General features: G+C 49.3%; 8 protein-coding genes across 8 annotated transcripts; 4 read left to right on the forward strand and 4 right to left on the reverse strand.

Moving 5' to 3' along the window:
• Nucleotides 1–365: 365 nt before the first annotated feature.
• N7516_003882 (uncharacterized protein) lies at nucleotides 366–1,742 on the forward strand (the record flags this gene model as incomplete). Its single annotated transcript, XM_057216602.1, has 4 exons — nucleotides 366–536; nucleotides 590–725; nucleotides 789–912; nucleotides 980–1,742. 4 exons carry the CDS (start codon nucleotides 366–368, stop codon nucleotides 1,740–1,742), a joined length of 1,194 nt encoding a protein of 397 aa, XP_057078485.1.
• A 101-nt stretch (nucleotides 1,743–1,843) lies between these two features.
• On the reverse strand, nucleotides 1,844–3,944 carry N7516_003883 (putative glucokinase regulator family protein; the record flags this gene model as incomplete). Its single annotated transcript, XM_057216603.1, has 4 exons — nucleotides 1,844–2,774; nucleotides 2,837–3,216; nucleotides 3,271–3,724; nucleotides 3,781–3,944. The coding sequence occupies 4 exons, from the start codon at nucleotides 3,942–3,944 to the stop codon at nucleotides 1,844–1,846; spliced, it is 1,929 nt and encodes a 642-aa protein (XP_057078486.1).
• An 835-nt stretch (nucleotides 3,945–4,779) lies between these two features.
• N7516_003884 (putative MFS transporter) lies at nucleotides 4,780–6,316 on the forward strand (the record flags this gene model as incomplete). Its single annotated transcript, XM_057216604.1, has 3 exons — nucleotides 4,780–4,920; nucleotides 4,978–5,185; nucleotides 5,247–6,316. 3 exons carry the CDS (start codon nucleotides 4,780–4,782, stop codon nucleotides 6,314–6,316), a joined length of 1,419 nt encoding a protein of 472 aa, XP_057078487.1.
• Nucleotides 6,317–6,588: 272 nt separating this feature from the next.
• Nucleotides 6,589–7,334, reverse strand: N7516_003885 (uncharacterized protein; the record flags this gene model as incomplete). The annotated part of the gene is made up of 2 exons (XM_057216605.1): nucleotides 6,589–6,986; nucleotides 7,055–7,334. 2 exons carry the CDS (start codon nucleotides 7,332–7,334, stop codon nucleotides 6,589–6,591), a joined length of 678 nt encoding a protein of 225 aa, XP_057078488.1.
• Nucleotides 7,335–9,278: 1,944 nt separating this feature from the next.
• N7516_003886 (uncharacterized protein) lies at nucleotides 9,279–10,184 on the forward strand (the record flags this gene model as incomplete). Its single annotated transcript, XM_057216606.1, has 1 exon — nucleotides 9,279–10,184. The coding sequence occupies one exon, from the start codon at nucleotides 9,279–9,281 to the stop codon at nucleotides 10,182–10,184; it is 906 nt and encodes a 301-aa protein (XP_057078489.1).
• A 672-nt stretch (nucleotides 10,185–10,856) lies between these two features.
• Nucleotides 10,857–14,820, forward strand: N7516_003887 (DUF3433 domain-containing protein; the record flags this gene model as incomplete). The annotated part of the gene is made up of 3 exons (XM_057216607.1): nucleotides 10,857–10,899; nucleotides 11,007–12,824; nucleotides 12,887–14,820. 3 exons carry the CDS (start codon nucleotides 10,857–10,859, stop codon nucleotides 14,818–14,820), a joined length of 3,795 nt encoding a protein of 1,264 aa, XP_057078490.1.
• A 656-nt stretch (nucleotides 14,821–15,476) lies between these two features.
• N7516_003888 (ketopantoate reductase family protein) lies at nucleotides 15,477–16,642 on the reverse strand (the record flags this gene model as incomplete). Its single annotated transcript, XM_057216608.1, has 5 exons — nucleotides 15,477–16,049; nucleotides 16,101–16,297; nucleotides 16,350–16,404; nucleotides 16,460–16,553; nucleotides 16,602–16,642. The coding sequence occupies 5 exons, from the start codon at nucleotides 16,640–16,642 to the stop codon at nucleotides 15,477–15,479; spliced, it is 960 nt and encodes a 319-aa protein (XP_057078491.1).
• A 214-nt stretch (nucleotides 16,643–16,856) lies between these two features.
• Nucleotides 16,857–18,442, reverse strand: N7516_003889 (FMN-dependent alpha-hydroxy acid dehydrogenase; the record flags this gene model as incomplete). The annotated part of the gene is made up of 4 exons (XM_057216609.1): nucleotides 16,857–17,196; nucleotides 17,259–17,476; nucleotides 17,538–18,301; nucleotides 18,355–18,442. 4 exons carry the CDS (start codon nucleotides 18,440–18,442, stop codon nucleotides 16,857–16,859), a joined length of 1,410 nt encoding a protein of 469 aa, XP_057078492.1.
• Nucleotides 18,443–18,845: the final 403 nt, after the last annotated feature.

Consider the following 18,845-nt stretch of genomic DNA (forward strand, 5'->3'; position numbering starts at 1 on the left):
TGTACACCCTTGGTCACCTAAATCGGGTCAACTTCTTTGTCAAATGCGGAATATTCAAACGAGGGACCGAGAATGATTGAATAGTGGAGTATCTAGAAACGATATTCCCCCGGGTTTCAGATGTTTTCGGGGTCAGCTTACCCATATTGCATTCGTATGTTGTAGGAATGGATTGAACGCCGATGGAAACATGGGTCTTTTAATTTATTTGCCTTGTCCGATGTGACTGTTACCGAGGAGAGCACCAAAGACTATAAGATGCAATCGAGATCCAGCCAAATAGTTCCCTCATCCTAGCTTGTGCTACTCGAAACAGACAATTCCACTCTGAGTATCGGCGCTTTCTTTTTTCTTGAACAGCGATAATGACGATCACCACACCCTTTCATTGTTTGGTCAATCGTCTCGGCCAAATGGCCTTGAAAGAAGCTTCGGATCCATCTCCACAAGCCCACTTTGAGCTATTGCGAATGATCGACCAGCTCAGGTCTGCAGTGGAAACGCCGACAGAAACCGTGTTGCGCTTGATTTACCAGGTAAGGCGTTCCACGGATCTAAACCAAGTTTGTATTCTGACTGGACACTCTAGCCTCCTCAAAATGCCGCGTTGCGCGTTGTCATTGATTTGGGTATTTTCGCCATGCTTGTAGAGAAGCGACATAGAGGGATGGGACTGTCAGCCGCCCAGCTGGCAGACCATACGGGCGCCGAGAAAGATCTAATTGGTACCATTTCCTGCAATGACAATAGTTCGTCACACATTGTGGATCGCCTAACTTTTTGAATAGTGCGATTGATGCGTGTTATGGCCTCTCTTGGGCTGTGCATCACACCGACCCCAGAGGTCTATGTTGCCAACGAGAAGACGGTGGCACTGACTCAGCCGATTGGGAGAGACGGAATCCCATGCATGTAAGTTGGTGATGGTGGCTTGACCCTTGCATCTCTTCGCGCCGTTACTCACTGACTACTCGCTTAGTTATGATCTTACCTTTCCAACGTTGAGCAAGCTACCAGAGTACCTGCGCTGCCATGGTTATGACAATCCCCAGGATTATACTCAGTCGCCTATGCAATGGGCCGTTGGACAGAGTCAGTTTGAGTGGCTTTCGAGTAATTCGGAGCAGCAGGAGCTCTTCAATTCGTACATGGCTAGCCGTCGCGAGGGTAGACCAATGTGGTACGATATATACCCCGTCGAGCGACTGTTCGGCCATGCTATCCCATTCAAAGATACAGTCTTCCTGGTGGACATTGGTGGCAACCAGGGGCATGATCTAGGTAAATTCTGCCGAGAATATGGTCATCTGCCGGGCAGAATGGTGCTGCAGGATTTGCCAAGCGTGATTGAAAGAGTCGATGGAGAGAGTGCAGGAGTCGAGGTGATGGGATACAATTTCATGGATCCTCAACCCGTGAAGGGTGCCCGCGCCTATTATTTTCGCTCCATTTTCCATGACTGGGATGACCAAATCAGTCGAAGGATCCTTCGAAATACGGTCTCAGCGATGGCGCCGGACTATTCTCGAATTCTCATTGTGGATTTCGTCCTGCCAGACACCGATACGCCCCTGATGCAGGCTTCTCTGGATATTCAGATGATGAGTATAGGGGCTGGTGTCGAACGGTCGGAGCGACAGTGGAGAGATCTATTGCACAGTGCAGGGCTAGAGATCACAGGGATTTGGAATCAGAGCCCGGCGATGGAGTCGGTGATTGAAGCAGTGCCAATGTTGAAATAGAACAGATAGTTAGTGAATTTGAGCAGGTCGGGTATTTGAATTTCAGCAGGATGGAAGATAAAATAAAATATTTATTTTTGGTAAGAGTCCCCTAACGGGACTCAACGACTCAAATATGTCGCGCCTGAACGGGCCGCGTCTTCAACAACCACTGTCCCTCTGAAATACAAACCGTGTGAGTCTAGTTGCTTCTCAAATGTGGCCCTGTATCTATCATTCTTCATCAATCCTCCTGCCAACACCAGCACAGATGCCTCACATGGCTGATAGCCAGTAGCTTGAGGCTTCACCAAGCGACCAAGAGTCTCCCCAACAAGTGAAGTTATTTGAGAGCTCACGATAGCCGATGCGGTATTATTTTTGTCCATCAAGTCTAGAACAACAGGCGCAATACTCGCAATGCGTGCCTTCACACACTGAGGGTGGGTCCGAGTCAGAATATTGTTCAACATATCGACACTGGCACTCTCGGAGATTTGACACCCCAGTTTCTCCGCAACTGCTTTCGAAAGTTCATCACCTCCAGTTGTGTCGAGCCCCAACGTGATATCCTCGAAGATTCCTAGGGTATGCTGGATGGCTTTCATACCAATCGTGTAGCCACCACCCTGATCGCCGAGCATGTGGCCCCAGCCTCCAGAACGTGCCGAACGAGCGTATCTTTGTTCAGCTTCAGTCCATTTATATCGCATTGCAACACTTCCCGTGCCTGCGATCACCACTAGGATGGATGGTGTACCGAAGGACTGCGGAACACCTGCAGTCAACAGATCTACGTCGTTGGTTAACTGGAGGTCCTTTTTGTGAGTGATTCCAAACACTTGTCTCAGTTTGGGTGCTAGCACTCCCTCCAGTCCAGCCCGGTCTATACCAGCCAGTCCAATCCACACAGAACTGAACGATGTTTGGGGATGTTCTCTCCACGAAGACTTTGTTTGTTCCACGTCGCTTTGCAGAGCATCTTTCAAAGCAGCCTTAGCAGCGTCAAGTAACGTGGGAATGATTGCGTCTATATTTCCAATGCTGTCGGTTCTGGATAATGGTTAGCTTCACAATAGCGCACAGGATAAAGCTGGAACGAGAAGAGGTCATACAGATTGCATGGACCAGCAAAGCCCTGACCCACGACCTTGGCGCCGTCAGCCACAACAGCAGCACAATTAGTACCACCACCATCAATGCATAAGGCAAGTTTTTGAGTGGCGGTACTTGTGGGCTTTTGTTCTATGGGTTTAGAGATGGCAGCTAGCGCGTTGGCCAACACTCCACCCGCAGCATCAAAGCATCCCTGACAAGTCTCAACCGACTCCCCGCTCTCTGCAACCAAAATAGCCAGTTTGACACTGGAATTACATCTGGAAAGTAGAGTGTCCAATTCAGCGTCGGATGAGGACTGGCACTTTCCACTCAACCTCCGCAAAATATTACGGGATCTTTGCTCGAGTTTCAAATTTGAGGCTACGAGATCAACCATCTTGAACCTCAACGTTAGCTGAAGTACAACAGTCAGGGGAGACTACGGTCATACCATGTTTCCATAAGTCTTTCCTGTGCGAATCATAGTACCGGTACTTAGCATATTCAACACCAGCTTCGTGACAGTACCGGCCTTAAGACGGGTGCTACCAGTGACAACTTCGGGCCCAGACACAGGTGAAATAACAAAGTCCACATTCCCTGAAAGGCCAATCGCCGAAGGAACTGTACAAACAACCGCGATTGTCACGCAGCCGAGACGTTTAGCGAAAGCAAGACAACCAAGCACATAAGGCGTGCGGCCCGAGCTTGCAATTCCAATAATGGTATCAAGCTCTGGATTCAGATTGAGAGATCTCATCTCATGCTCGCCGGCTTTCTCATCATCCTCGGCTCCCTCCTGAGCCTCTCGGATTGCGGCATCTCCACCAGCAATCAGACCAACGAACTGCCCACGCGGGGCGGCGAAGGTCGGGGGAATTTCTGATGCATCCAAGATTCCAAGCCTAAATCTTTGTTTAAATTTTGTTCTAACGAGTTGGCCAAGATTCGCATGACTGACCTTCCACTGGTGCCAGCGCCGACATAAATCACACGGCCGCCTTGTCGAACTCGCGGGGTCAATGCGTCAATGGCTCCTGCAATAACAGGCAAGCAAGGAACAACACTGTCGGGGACTTTTTGATCGTCGGCATTAATCACAGTGCACATATCAAGTGTCGACATGCGATCAATATGCACGGTTCGGGGATTGACCCCCTCCGTTTGGAGTTGAGATAGACTCCCGAGATCCATTATGCAGGGTGTCCTGAGTGATCACTTGGAAAGAATACAAGCTTAACGCCGTTTCTTGTCAGTGTCTTTCATGTATTTTTTTTCACGAATCACGAATCAGACTATGCACAGAAGGGCGATAAGGGGGCCTTTTAGACGATTGAGGAGACGAAGCTGGATCCATTTCCAGTTGGCGCTATGCAAGTCAAGTGCCTAATATCGCCGCATTTCCCGAGGTTGATACCGTTGAGGGAAACTGACAGATACCTGTACGTAAGTCTTCTGGAAATGCCTAGTGGTCTGAATATATGGGGGCCGTTACAAGGTAGAGTTGCAATGAAGGGATCTTGACTGAGTGGGATTGGACCGGTTAGCAAGCGACCGGGGTGGATCTTCATTTCTTCTCCAGACTTTTCCCAGAATGGTGTCAGATGGAGCCGATCCGAAGAGAGAGTGGAGTTTATCTCTCTCCAGGATTCGTGGACTGAGAAAGGAGAAGGTCGTGTGATAAGGAATTGCACTATGCTCCTCCGTACTCAACCTAAAGATAATGCGATCACTCCACTCTTGCTACTACTTCACAGAGGTTACCTTGGAGATATCCACGCGAGATATGCATATGATAACACCCTGTTCTCGTGTGCAACCTAAACCCCGTATCGCGTGGGGCCTCAGACTCGATAAGCTGGCCCACAATAATCTAGCATGGGGAATATCGGCAGTGCTAGAAGGCTATAACATAAGACCTCGGTCATTTCCCAGGGAATTTTGGTTTAACGTCCACAAGATGTCGAATGAAATAGTCGAAGAAGGGCATGTCGCTGCAGGCATGGAGCAAAATGAGAACCGCTCGACCTTGTACAAGATATGGACGGATTCTTGGTTCCAGATCATCTTGATCAGTTTCATCTGCTTCTGCTGCCCGGGAGTGAATTGTTGAAGAGAATTCTACTGTAAAATCTAGGCGAACTAACAATTGTACTAGATGTACAATGCCCTTAGCGGTCTTGGAGGTTCTGGTCAAGTTGATCAGACCGTCGCTGCAAATGCGACTGTAGCTCTTCTAGCTTGTACTGCGGGAACAGCTCTTTTCGTTGTCGGCCCTATCTTCGATCGTGTTGGACCTAGAGTTTGTCTCTTACTTGGAGGATGGACCTACGCATTGTACTCTGGTAGTCTTCTATGTTTCAACGGTATGTTCAGCTGCCGAGCCGCAGTATGTCATCTACACAGCTAATGTGTACTCAACAACAGCAACCGGCAACGGCGGATTCGTGATTGCCTCAGGTGCCATTCTCGGTGTGGGTGCATCATTCTTGTGGGTGGCACAAGGTGCGATCATGACGACCTATGTGCCCGAGTCACAGAAGGGCCGCGCAATCGCAGCCTTCTGGATTATCTTCAATCTCGGCGGTGGTGTTGGATCTCTGGCTAGTTTCGGTCTCAACTTTAAATCGAAGACCGGAACTGTCAGCGACGCAACATACATTGCCTTGCTTACCATCATGGCCTTCGGGTGGGTGCTGGGAGTGCTCATTTGCCCGCCATCGTATGTTAGAGTTGCCCAGATGCAGGTCACACCGGAAAACGAGAAGAATTTCCGTCAGATTATTCGCCATTCCCTGCAGACTATCTGTAACTGGCGAGTGTTGTGCATGCTACCCCTCTTCTTTTCGGCAAATGTGTTCTACTCCTACCAGCAGAATGCCGTGAACGGTATGAACTTCAATATCCGGACGCGTTCGCTCAACGGCTCGCTTTATTGGATTGCGCAGATGTTGGGTGGTCTTGTCATGGGTCTCATTCTCGATATCCCCGGTGTTAGCCGACCAAATCGCGCTCGAATCGCATGGGCATTCTTGTTCGTCACTGGAATGGTCATCTGGGGTGGCGGCTATAAGTTCCAAGTGTGGTCTGATCTCCGTCTGGAGCACGGTTTGAAGCAGGATATCGATTACACAGATTCTGATATCTCAGTGGGCCCGATGTTCCTCTACATCTTCTATGGCGCCTATGATGCATTGTGGCAATCATTCTGCTACTGGCTCGTGGGTGCCCAGTCTAATTCCCCGGCCGCGGCAGCCGTTCTGGTTGGAGCATACAAGACCTTCCAGAGCACTGGCGGTGCAATGGCGTGGCGTATAAATGCCATGGAGGAACCCGCGATGTCTCAATTCGCTATGAACTGGGGACTTTGCATGGGCTCGTTGGTTATCGCCATCCCAACTGTGTTGGCTATAACTCTGACTAGTGACAAAGAAACACCAGCAGTGGAGAAGGACTTCCCCGAGACGGAGGAGTCTCGAGAGATGGCGAAGTCGTGATTCTTTTGTATATCAGCCTCTAGTCAGGGGGAAAGTGCGGAATATTTGCCGTCGAACGAAATATATATGTACGGTAAAAGAATATAGAAACCTTGCAAATTTGACGCTGCAGATCAGCTTCCTCGGATTCAGCCAAGATTCGGATGATCGTAGACCACGATTAGGGATACATGATTAGGAATATATACACGCCATGTCCCAACCGAAAATTCAAGATCATTTTGGGTTGATAAATTCCGTCGCCCGGCGGTTGAGAGGTCCTCCGATTCACCTTACTTGATGCACTTCTTCAGCACAGCGGTTTCCAGTAGCAACTTAGTGTACTGACGGTGTGCCCAAGCGGTTTTATCATCCATGGGGACACCTTCCGCCTTTCCGAGGCCCTGGTAGAAACAGCTCTTCAGTTTGAATTCGGCCACGCCTTGGTCCCGCTTGATCACAGCAGCGATTTCGAAGAGGCCGTCGGATGGGCGGACCTCACGGATACGTGGGGAGGCACCGCAGCGAACAACTATACGGTCTTCATCCTTCTCCACGACTTCGAAGTGGTCGGTAATAAGGGTTCCTACTTCGTATTTGTTTGAGAGGAGATCGGATCGGTCCCAGAGGTGGTCGGCAGTCTCGGGGCCACGGTACTTTCGTTCAAGGAAGGCTCGCTGGGGAATGTATCCTGGAGAGTAAACGAAGTTAGGGTATGTTGCATTGTGACGAGGCTGGTTTCCCCAATGTAGGACTTACCCATGCCACCCCAAACGCCGGCACAGAACGCTTCCACCAATTTGCCCTTCTCTTCGATCAATGAGGGCTGGATCTTGTCTAGGGGAATGCGACGCACGCAGACATCATGGAGAGTTGGGTTGTTGCTCGGGTTGAACTTCTTGAAAAAGGCCGATTGGAAGATGGGATCGGAGCTGTCCATGGTCTCGAAAATGTCATTGCGCGTGGCGCCCCAGAAGACACCGACCGAGGCAATGCTGCCGGCGACGGTTGTCTTGACAAATTTGCTGAAAATACCCATGGTTGACGAGGGGAAGAGGGGGATTGGAGGTAGGTGAGGAGTAACAAGAGGGGAGCGAGTGCTTGGGAGCGACAGCTCTCGGGGAAAGCTCCGACTGCCAAGACCAAGGCCTTGGTCCCCCACTCCGCATTTCACCAACTTCAGCTACATAGTTATCCCACGCGACCTTGTTGTACAGATACTTTGAACAATACAGGTCTCTATTTTTCTCTTTGTCGAAAGATAATTCAGATTTACTCTTGATACCCAATTTCAAAGCTTATAGAAGTTGTTTGTATTAGCATCCGCGTGACAAAGCCAAGTGGGCGGAAACGGCACACTCGGTAGAGGCTGGGGCTCGGAACTCTATATACTAGAACTGAGCTTCAATAAACCCGAAGCTGTACTTCGGGAGGTACTACTAGATGCTGGCAGTCATGAACCTGTACTCGGACTGCCAATTGTAGAAGGAAGGTGTGTATTTGCCGAGACTGCAATTGAGGTAGTAGAAAAAAGCAAAGAGACCATCGAAAGCCTCTATGTAGAGCTTCATGCAATCATACCTCGGTGATTAAGATGAAGGAGTACACAAGTATTTATTATGAAATTTACAACGCGTCGAAGAAAAGGTATATCTGAAAGGGAGAGACAAAAAGACACTCAAAAGACATCCAAAAAAAAAAACATCTTGCATACAACGTTCCTGATATTATCTTGAGCAAGGTCCTCATCCGTGGGTTACTATTCTACATTGCGCGTTCATGATTTCTGGCTTAATGCTAGTTAGTTAGCATATTTCACCGTGCTCTGCATAGGTTAAAGAATGGCCGGTTAAAATCCAGAATTTCCGATTGGATGTCTATATAGCTCGTACGGAGTACTCAGGTATACTCAAATATATGCCCTATCGAACTCAAAAATGGCGGATATACTAGGTCTCCGTATGTCCATAGATTACCTAGGCATGCCGATGCCGACCCATGGACCCGGTCTCGGTAGTACAGGTAACAGGGCCCGGTACCTAATTCCAATTGGAGTCGGAAAATTCAACCACATGCAGTAGAGATCCATGGACAACCATACAAATAGGTTTATATCGACCACGGTTACAAATTCTTAACTCTCAACCTCACAACTCCCTAGGTAGACCTGGTCTACCTATATATCCATGGATTGTAAAACGGCGGATTCTCACCTCAATTTTTTCTAAACTACGAACCACTGGGTACCCAAATATGAAAACCATTCAATGTTCTCTCCACAAACAGTTCCCCATATTCAACGGGGGTTATTCCAAATGCGTCCAACAGTCCCCACAATGTGTCCAAACCCTGGAACCCTGGAAGTCCCACGTGCACGCCCAAACTTCGATACTGGGCTCTAATTCGTACTTCACACGTAGGTGCGAGACCTAACCTTGGAATAAACCCAAACATGTGAACCGATGATCGGCAATGTCGTGCATTCTACAATTTTGCGACTGTTTCTACCGTTGGCCATGGCCCATGTGTACCACCGGTAGACCCCAAGGCCCCCCAACCGAGGCCCCAATGCGGGCAATTGATCGACATAAAACATCAAAATCAAGCTCATCACTCAGGGCTTGGATACCGCGAACCCTCGGAGAATAGATATAGCCGATGACGAGATCTGGTGATTGCCATACTGAACCAGAGAACGGCTGTTCTCAAGATAAGGAAGAAACCACCCAGGAACAGACCCGCCGTATACAGAGACAAGCAGTAGCTGGTCGCTCTGGAGAATCGATGGTGTGCTACAGCCGACGAAAGATATAAAATCCCCGGCATCCCTCTGTTCGATTCTTCTCGATCAAGCAGATCTGGTATCCTTCTTGTAAACCAACATTATCTTTATTTCATACAAACTTCCCTCGCTGCGCGAGTTTCATTGACCAACAATCTTTCATTGCTTCAATATTTGCAATACTTTCAATCCCTTTGCACAATGAAGACTTCATTTGCCGCCCTTGCTCTCGCTCTCTCTGGCTCTGCCGTGGGTGCCCCGTTCTCTAACGGCACTCACATTGCATCCAACTCTTTGTTGACTCCTGTTCATCTGTCGACCAAGCCGCCTCTCCCCAGCATTTTCGCTGCCTCCAGCACTGCGGGGCCATCGTCCTCTGCCAATCCGTCTTCTGGATCTAAGCCCCTGACCTTGGCGCCTATCCCCAGCGGAAGTGGTGTGAAGCGCGGAGAGGCCACCTCCATCCCGACCGACCTCCCGTCGCTGGCTTCTGATGCACAGTCCGTGGCGGCGGCCCTCGCTTCTCTCGGTGCTGGCTCCCAGAAGCGCGGCGAGTCTCTATCGATTCCGACCGACCTTCCGTCCCTATTGGAAGATGCCCAGTCCGTCGGTAGCGCTGTTGCCTCTGCGGGTGCACAAAAGCGCGGCGAGGCGCTTTCTATCCCCACCGATCTCCCCTCGTTGGTTTCCGATGCTCAGTCGGCCGCCGCTGCGCTTGCCTCCGCTGGAGCCCAGAAGCGTGGAGAATCTTTGTCGATCCCCACAGATCTTCCCTCCCTGCTGGAAGATGCGCAATCCATTGGTAGCGCTATCGCATCTGCCGGTGTTCAGAAGCGCGGCGAGTCTCCATCGATTCCCACCGACCTTCCGTCCCTGCTAGAAGATGCCCAGTCCATCGGCAGTGCTATTGCCTCTGGGGGTGCCCAGAAACGCGCCGCCGAGACCCTTCCTCTCTTGACTCCCACTGGTACTTTCACCCCTACCGCCTCCTTTGGAACTGGCTTCCCTAAGCCTTTCAGCGGTCTTTTCGCTTCCTCTTCCGGCGTTGCTTCTTCTTCCGGCTCTGCTTCTTCGTCCGGTATTACATCGTCATCTACTATCCTCTGATCTAAATGCTGGTCATGTTATTTCAGTGACTGCCAGTTATATGAGTAGTAGAACTTGACCGTTGTTGATGTTTGAAACTATGGGTCTTTCCTAGACATTATCCCGAATCATCGCTCGTTAATCATCACTCGTTTCAATTGGGGATAAATGGTTGTTTTGTTTGTTATTTTCACAACCAGAATGCATATATATATATATCAGACGATCAATTGAATCTTGCTAGAATTTGTGATCACACGACATAATTCTCGATTCATAGTATTCTCAGGTCAATAATATAGACGTTTTAATATGAATGAAATAAGGGATATGTAACTCCACATCGCGTGTTGTAGTCAGTCGATCGGGGTCTCGTTCAGGATTACTCCGCCCCACGTGCGGGTATCAGCACAGCCACAACAAAATCGATTCTCCCTCTTTTCCTTCGTAATGTCCCAGATCCCTCTCGTGTTCTTGGCCTTGGCCTGGTCGATCTTTTCATCCGGTTTTTCGAGCTTTACTAGTGGTCTCCTTTCTCTTTGTCTCCTCCGTAAACCTTAGTCTCTCATCCCCTTTGTTGGAATCATGGCCCGTTGTGTATGCATGAGAGTTATGTTGAGTGCTTGAAACCTGGTTTGGCAATGCGCTTCGATTGTATCAAATACATTGTCCGCCTTTGGGACCTCATCCAGCATGTCCGGTAGCGATGGGGTAGGGCGCTGGGCTCGACTTACTAGTGAGTGGTGGTTCTCGTCTGACACCCCTTCCCCCTTTTCCCATTGCCAGTTCATCCTCGCGGAGTATACGAGCATACGAGTATACGCTAATCGAGATGTGAATTAGGTCGTTTGCCGCCTTTCCGTCGTCAACCCCGAGGTTGGCGCCCAGTGTCTCTGCGCCCACCATACCTGATCTCCCTGATATGTTTGATGTTAACAATGCTCCTGACTCTGGAAGGGATGCGGCAGTATAGCGATCGTCGAGGGGGATTGATCTTTTTTGACTACACGGAAGATGTCAACGACGCACAATCTTTTGCCTACAATTACCTCCCTATCATCATCTCCCTCGTACTCGTCCTGGTTTGGACTGTGACTGATTTCGATGTGCTCCGCCTGGAACCATATTTTCAGTTGTCTCGACCCGAGGGAGCGCCGGCAACAGTTCTTTTCATCAACTATAACTTTGGCCAAACCATTCTCACCCCGATCAATGCCGCAATCCGCCGTCACTGGGTAGTCTTCTGGGTTTCCTTTGTCACACTCTCGATCCGAATAATTCTTCCCGCTCTACAGAGTACGGTATTGGAGCTACGCGAGGTGACGGTTGTCAACGACAGTATTATAAAAAGTTGGTCCAACCTGGTGGATTTGGACGCACAAGCGAACTTGATCTCACTACAAGCCGATGTTTTTCACGACGTGTTTTCCTCAAATGAGCTATTATCTCGGTCCCGATCCGCCAAGTACGCCGTGGCGCCCGTGGAGATACCCGATAGCGAGCAAGATGACAGCATAGTGTGGACTGTTGACCAGACGATATATTGGGCACAACTTTCATGCGAGGATGTTTTTGTTGGGGACACGCTCACCGTTACTGTCAATGAGCCCGAGGGGGAATATCCAACAATTTCGTGGAATGCCAGTAGTATTGATTTGGATGATGCATATGGAGGGGCCAACAAATGTGTGCTTGACTTTCAATACGAGAGTGTCTTCTTCCCTGGCACCGATTACACGCAAATACGGTATTGGGAGCCGATGATCAGTTCCGCGGCAAAAGAAGAAGGATTTCCGGACCAACCCCAGGCCTTCACGGAATTCGACTGCGATCCATATGATCTATATGGTATGCTCATCGGAGTCGATATTACCAGCCCAAGTGCGACTTTGACCTCGACCTCGACCGAGTACTCCGCGTCTGGTACGGCTTTTGCCTGTGACATCGTTTATCACAAAGCGGAGGCTCGCGTGAGTATGCACTCCAACAGCTCCATAATTTCTATTACAGTCGATCGAGCCACAACCCGCGAGCTCACAAAAGCCGAGTTCAATATTGATCATTTCCAAGCTCTGCTCTCTCAACGCGCTCCGTTTACCAGTGACATGCTGTTCATCCGTGAAAATGCTACCACGGGGGCTCGTATAGTGACTGAACTCCCTATCATCAGCCAGGACTTAGGAGATATCCAGCCTCTGCTGGTGCTCGACACATCGATCGCTATGACAGAGGCTGAATTCGAATCCAAAATTGCGCGGGACGTCAAGCAGACTTTTGTACTCACACTCGGTCGCATGTTTGATCCCGATAGTGCACCTATGGATCTCGCCGCCGAGCGCGCGTCGAACAGAGTCGCTATCTCTGTCGTTGAATTTGCGGCCCTTTGCTCTGAGCTCATTCTTGCCCTAGCCACTTTGACTACATTATACCTCCTTTATATGTATAACTCGCGTGAACTGTTTCTCCAAAGTGATCCAGGGTCCATTGGTGCCATGTGCAGTATTGTTGCCGATATTTTTCACCCATCCAACATCCTCAGTGAGCCAGTAGCGGAATTTCATCAATTCTCTACTCGGCAACTTCGTCGTATCTTCAAAAATGCACGGTGTTATTGGCGACCAGGCCCTTTTGGCAACAGGCTGGATATTGTCGCTGACGATGGTTTGTACCACTCCCTTGGAATGCTACTCATCCTCGAGAATCATAACTGACTGTATCTTCAGGATCACCTGTCCAGCTCGGCGAGAACCTCAAAACCCGTGTGGATCCGATGCCTCACTTCCTCGTAATTCCGTTCTTTCTTATTGAATTCTTGGCGCTAGCTGCTGTCATTATCCTCATCGTACTAGTGGTCGCGTCTTTGGCTAGAAATGGCTGCTTTCGCGACATGAACCAATCCGACTCGAGCGTGTCCCAGGTTGTTCTTTCCTTCCTACCCTCTGTCGTTGCATCGTCTGTCGGGGCTCTATGTACCTCTATTCACCGAAACCTCAGCGTTTTGGAGCCTTGGGTTCACTTGCAACGCGGCAACGCCTTGGCAAGAACGTCATTGTCATTGAACTACTCGTCCCAAAGTCCGCTCGCCATTTTCTTCAAGGCAGTTCGTAACCGGCAGCCTTTGTTGTGTGTTGTGTCAATTGCGTGCGTCGCGAACATGGCTTTGACTGTCGTTGCAGGTGCGCTTTTCACTCAAGAGTTGACAAGCTCAACGTTGGAGACCAGCGATTTGTCAATGAACTATAGCCAGTCTGTATTTTGGCAGACCGACTTCGCGGCGGAATTCACTGAGTATGATTTGATCCAGAGCAGCATCAGCAGCGGATCCCCTATGCTCTCTTGGACTGGCGCAGATCAGTCCTTTATCCCATTACACGTGAGCGATCGCAACCCAGATGTGACTTACAGCGCCTCAACACTTGGGGTTGGAGCTGAGCTGAAGTGTCAACCCCTTTCATCAGACGATCTTGTCTACGATACGGTTAATGGTCATCAATCTTGGCGCTATGCACTGTTTGACAATTCCTCCATGGAATGCATGGCACGCATGCCGCCCTTAAAAAGCAAACAGGAAGGAATCTCGCTATCTATCCACTTTTTGTCCCCAGACGACACTGAGGAATCGGACATCTGCCAGACGTCGACCGTTCTGGTTGTCGGCCGTTGGGATTATTTGCCGAACACCCCAGTCACCGATGACAACGCAATTGCATTGCACTGTGAACCACACGTGAAATTACAAAACTATTCTATCTCTTTCGACCAGAAGGGACAGATCGCTTGGTATGACGCTATTCCCAAGACATCCATCACCCATGGAACCATGTACGACAATGCGACCGTTAGTCTCGGTCAATTCAACAAAGTCTTTGCGGCTATCCCTAGCAGCTTTGTGGGCAATACATCAATGCAGAACGGAACGTACAACATTTCTTCCTATGATTGGGCAGGCTTCCTTGTTGCCCGTCTCTACGAACACGCCGATCCCGATTTTGACGCCCTGGACCCCGCTCTTTTGACCAACATGACTGACATTGTATATCGATTGGTCTACAGCACCTACTTCTCCATTTGGCGCGATATCTATCTTGAACCTCTTGCTCACCCAGTTCCGGCCACAGATGCCACCGTTACCCGCGTTACCTGGCGCATGGTTCAGTCTGCCCCGTCACTCGCCATCGCTCTAGGCATCGTTGTCTTCGACACGATAGTTGTCCTTTTAGTGTTCGGAACACGACGCGGCCGGTTCCGGGGACCCCGAATGCCGCGCTCCATTGGAGCAATCATTCCCTGGATTTCGCACAGCCAAATGCTTCATGATTTCACTGATACACACGCCTGGAGCAGTGCAAAACGGCATGCTCATCTCGTAACCCTGAACAAACGCTATGGCTTCCGCATGTTCATGGGTGCCGATAACCGCTGGCGGTTCGCTGTCGACCAGGAAGCAGAGATTGTCAAACCTGCCGATTCCCCCAACGGCCCCCGGAAGTTGAAGTGGACAAGACGACCACAATTGAGCTACAGGAGATCCGCAGTTCACCCTCTCCTCTTCTTCTCCCTCCTCCCCCTCATCCTCCCCCCTCATCCTCCCCCACCTCCCCCTCCACCTCCATCTTCATCTCCACCTCCACCCCCACTTCCACCTCCGACCCGATGACACTGCCTCTTATGTGATACGACTTTTCTTCTGATTTGCATACGCTATATTATGTTTCGGTTATATATTCATTCGAACATGGGCGTTTTTGACTTCGATAGCCCCCCTGAGATAGACGGTTGGACAAGCAAGCTGGTCCTTACTTTGTTCGCTTGCATTTTGGACGTCATGGCCGGGGACGTCGCATTGGTACATTGTAAAAAAATGTCCGAACATATGTGTGTTCGCTGCAACGCCTTTCTGACTGAATATGGCAACTATTCTATCTTTGGGCTTTGTGTGAAGGTTGCCAATGTGGAGAGACAATGTCTCGTGTGGCACATACATGGGAAAGATCCTTTGACAGGCAAGAAATTTCATATATATGACGATACTTCGAACATCTCGCATGAGTCCTACATCCTCTATAATCGACGTTGAGCAAGGTCGACCGAGACCAAAAGGGTATAGTGTATTTCGCTACGCACGGCATTTCAGCGTAGGAAGTGGACGACTGATCTTAGTCTCGGGTACGCTGGACTACCACAGATAGTTTAAATAACGGTGATATGATTTTGGTGGGACTTTTGAAATACATACACCTTCATTTCATCTAGATTCTATAGCAAGCTGTACATTATCGAGCTGAAGCCAAAACAAATATCATATTTCTTGTTCTACTGCGCAAGTCTGAGTCGACCATCAACCGCCCGAAGAAGAACGTAGAGTGTCTCCAAATAGGGAGCTTGGATTCCGAGCTCTCGGGATTTTCGCACTGGGAAGCCCAATATAACATCAATCTCCATTGGCCGTCCACTTTTACAATCTGTGTGCATGCTGCTCCCAATTCCAGGCATGGCATTGATCTTGTCCATAAGCTGGTCAATCAGACCATCCTTGAGCGGAACACCACAGGCACGGGCGATGTTAATGACCTCCTGCATCAACTGGCGTGTGAAAGGCATCGCATCCTCCGATGACTTCAACCATGACTGTGTATCCACCATAGTGAGCGTAGTCAACGAGTTCCATGCTACGTTCCAGACGACTTTCTCCCATCGTTGGATCTGCATATCCTCAAGGACCTGGAACCGGGTCTTGCCATTGCGGAGAAGATCAGCAAATGTTTGGAGTCGTCTTTGCTCGACTTGGGTTTCGACTTTGGGGTTAGAAAATAAGCCGATCTGCATATCTTCGGATTTGGTATGCGCCACAATTCCAGGACTTGTCTGCGTAGCTCCTACCCATGTCTGGGGAAGTTAGATGAGAGTGTAGAATTTGACGATGGGAAGTGAACCCACCACACAAGTTATGATCGAGTTTTCAGGAAACTGCTTTCGGAATGGTTCCTCATTACCGACCCCATTCTGAATGACGACAAAAGTAGTCTTGTTGGAGATGGCTGGCTGTAGTTTGGCTACTACCTCATCCTGGTCGATCGCTTTGTGAGCGCACACGATGTAGTCCACTGGTGGAATGTCCGCGAGAGATTTTACCACTTGTTCCCTTATTAGCGAAATATTGATTTGGATGGTGGATAGCTCATATACCTCGGTGTGGATGGAAAGTATGGTGGCCGTGATTTTCACTATTGATGGTAATTCCCTTTGGAGTTCACCTATTAATACTGGAATAGACTAATGCGCAGTACGATACTCACATTTGCTTTAACAGCCTCATAGTTTGAACGTGCCACCACTGTTAGCCGTACGCGGTTGGAGCGACTTAGGATAAAGGCGTAGAAGGAGCCAATCCTATAGAAGTCAGTATATCATTGTTTTTGTGAAATAGGCCTGACTCACGCTCCGAGCCCATAGACGAGGACATCAACTTGATCCGACATTCTGTGAGCAATGGAATACGCACATACAATGCACACAGAATGAATGGGTATTCCTTTGAGAGTCGACTTCCAAGGTTCCCCTCATCGGAGGATGCCCGCGTGGGGGTGGACTGTTCACGGAGAAATGGTGGAGAATGGTGGAGAATGGGGGTGATGTATTATTCTTGGCGGTTATATTCAAGCAAAAGATGTTTTGTAAGAGCACTGATTCAATTTATAGTTTCACGCTGGCTATCAAATGTTTCTCCAAACGACTGGTATTCACCATTTCGGGTGTTAACTCGTCGAGACTCGTAACTCCCAGAAAGACCATGTTTGTTTCGATCTCCTGTCGTAGGATTTCGATCATCCGTCGTACTCCCTTCTCGCCATATCCGGACAAGCTGAACAAAAAAGGTCTGCCCAATCCGACAGCTGTCGCTCCTAGCGCAATAGCTTTAAGCACATCTGTTCCGCGCCGAATGCCACCATCAATGAAGATCTGCATCTTACCCTCAATCAAGTGAGGCGCAAACTTTCGAATTTCCAGTAGAGTCAGAAGTGGTGATTGTGCTCTGTTTATATAAATGAGTATCTCTCGGTGTGGGGAAAGGGTCACAGTTCGGAGATATCATACGTGTCTTGTGAGCGTCCTCCGTGGTTTGAGAGTACAATGCCTTGCACACCATGCTGGTAGGCAAGCACGGCATCTTCCACACATTGGATTCCCTTGATGACAACAGGGAGATCTGTCAGTTGGCGGAGCCATGTGAGAATCCCCCAGTCGATGAATGGAGATATTGAGCTGGCCACGATTTTCGCTACTCCCTTTCCTTCCTCGGTATGATCGGTAGCCTGAAACAAGTTAGCAAATAAAATGAAAATCCAACAACACCTACACAGGCAGACTACATACCGTCACCGTTAAGTTGAGCCGTTCGTCCATCTCACGTTTCCCCACCACAGGCGAGTCGACCGTGATCCAAATAGCACTAGCACCAGCTCTTTCAGCTCGCCGTACAGTCTCAATAGACTTCCGAATGTCTTTGTTAACATATAGTTGTTGGAAAATTGGCTGGTTCGGGGAGGTACGACTCCTCATCACTTGTTCAATCGTCATGCTGGATCCGTTTGCGAGAACTTGGACCAGTCCTTCTTTGCCAGCTGCAGCAGCCAGCGCACACTCGCCCTCTGAATGGGCAAGTTTTGCAAGGCCTACTGGAGATATATACACCGGTAGCGAAGTAGAATACCCTAAAATCGCAGTGGATGTATTCATAGTAGGAATCTTTCGCAGGATACGTGGACGAAGGGAAATCTTTTGATATGCCAGAGCATTATTCCGTTTGCTAAGCTCATCATCAGCGCCAGATGAGTAATAGGCCCATGTCGTGGCACGCAGACTCTGATGGGCAACCTTTTCAAAATCTTGCAGATTGATTAGGCTCTGTAACGACGGAGGACTGTCACCGACCGGTTTTGGTTGCTTCTCAGTCACCGTATTCGGTGTGTCTTTTAGCTTGTCCAATTCGGCGGGATCAATGTAGCCTTGGAGCGCAGTTTCAGGGAGTGCTTCACTCAACAGCTCCGGTGAATGAACGGAGTCGAAATCCGCAGTCGCATCTTTACCTGCACATCGCAAAATCACGGTTGCACCCCCTGGGTGGGAGTCCAAGAATTCTGCTGAAGTCAGTCTTAGGTCGCAGCACCTGGAGGTATTGTGAGTCTCCTACCTGTCACATCGTACACAGCCCCATGGATCGCGACCCAACACGATTCTTGATTGTTGTGTCCGGTTATTTGTTGGAGAGTGAGTTTCATGCTAGACTATTACTTACTAGTGGGTGATTGCTAAGGAGAAACTGGCAACCCGTGGACTAAGTAAGCCCAACCCTATGCCATCCGCGATCACGTGACGGAAGTGCTTCCAGTAGATTAATTAGTTAGATCCTCTCTCTCCTCTTTCATTTCCTCCTCAGTCCATCAAACTGTATTTGCTGCATCCCTCCTGCCTTCTCCGCTGGCAAACCCCAACGAGCTCCCGAGGTCAAAGCTCTCCACAATCCCGTTTCGGACATCGTCCCGAGGTCCCCACCAAATATGACAAATGGCTGATTACGTCGCCGATCGACCTCTTCAAGAAACCTCCGCATGGCCTCTTTATCACATATCGGAATCTCTCGAGGAGCACAGAATCAGACACTGTATCACTGGCGATGCTATC

The sequence above is a fragment of the Penicillium verrucosum genome, assembly GCF_028828655.1.
Source record: "Penicillium verrucosum strain IBT 35672 chromosome Unknown utg000001l_segment0_segment0, whole genome shotgun sequence".
NCBI lineage: Eukaryota > Fungi > Ascomycota > Eurotiomycetes > Eurotiales > Aspergillaceae > Penicillium > Penicillium verrucosum.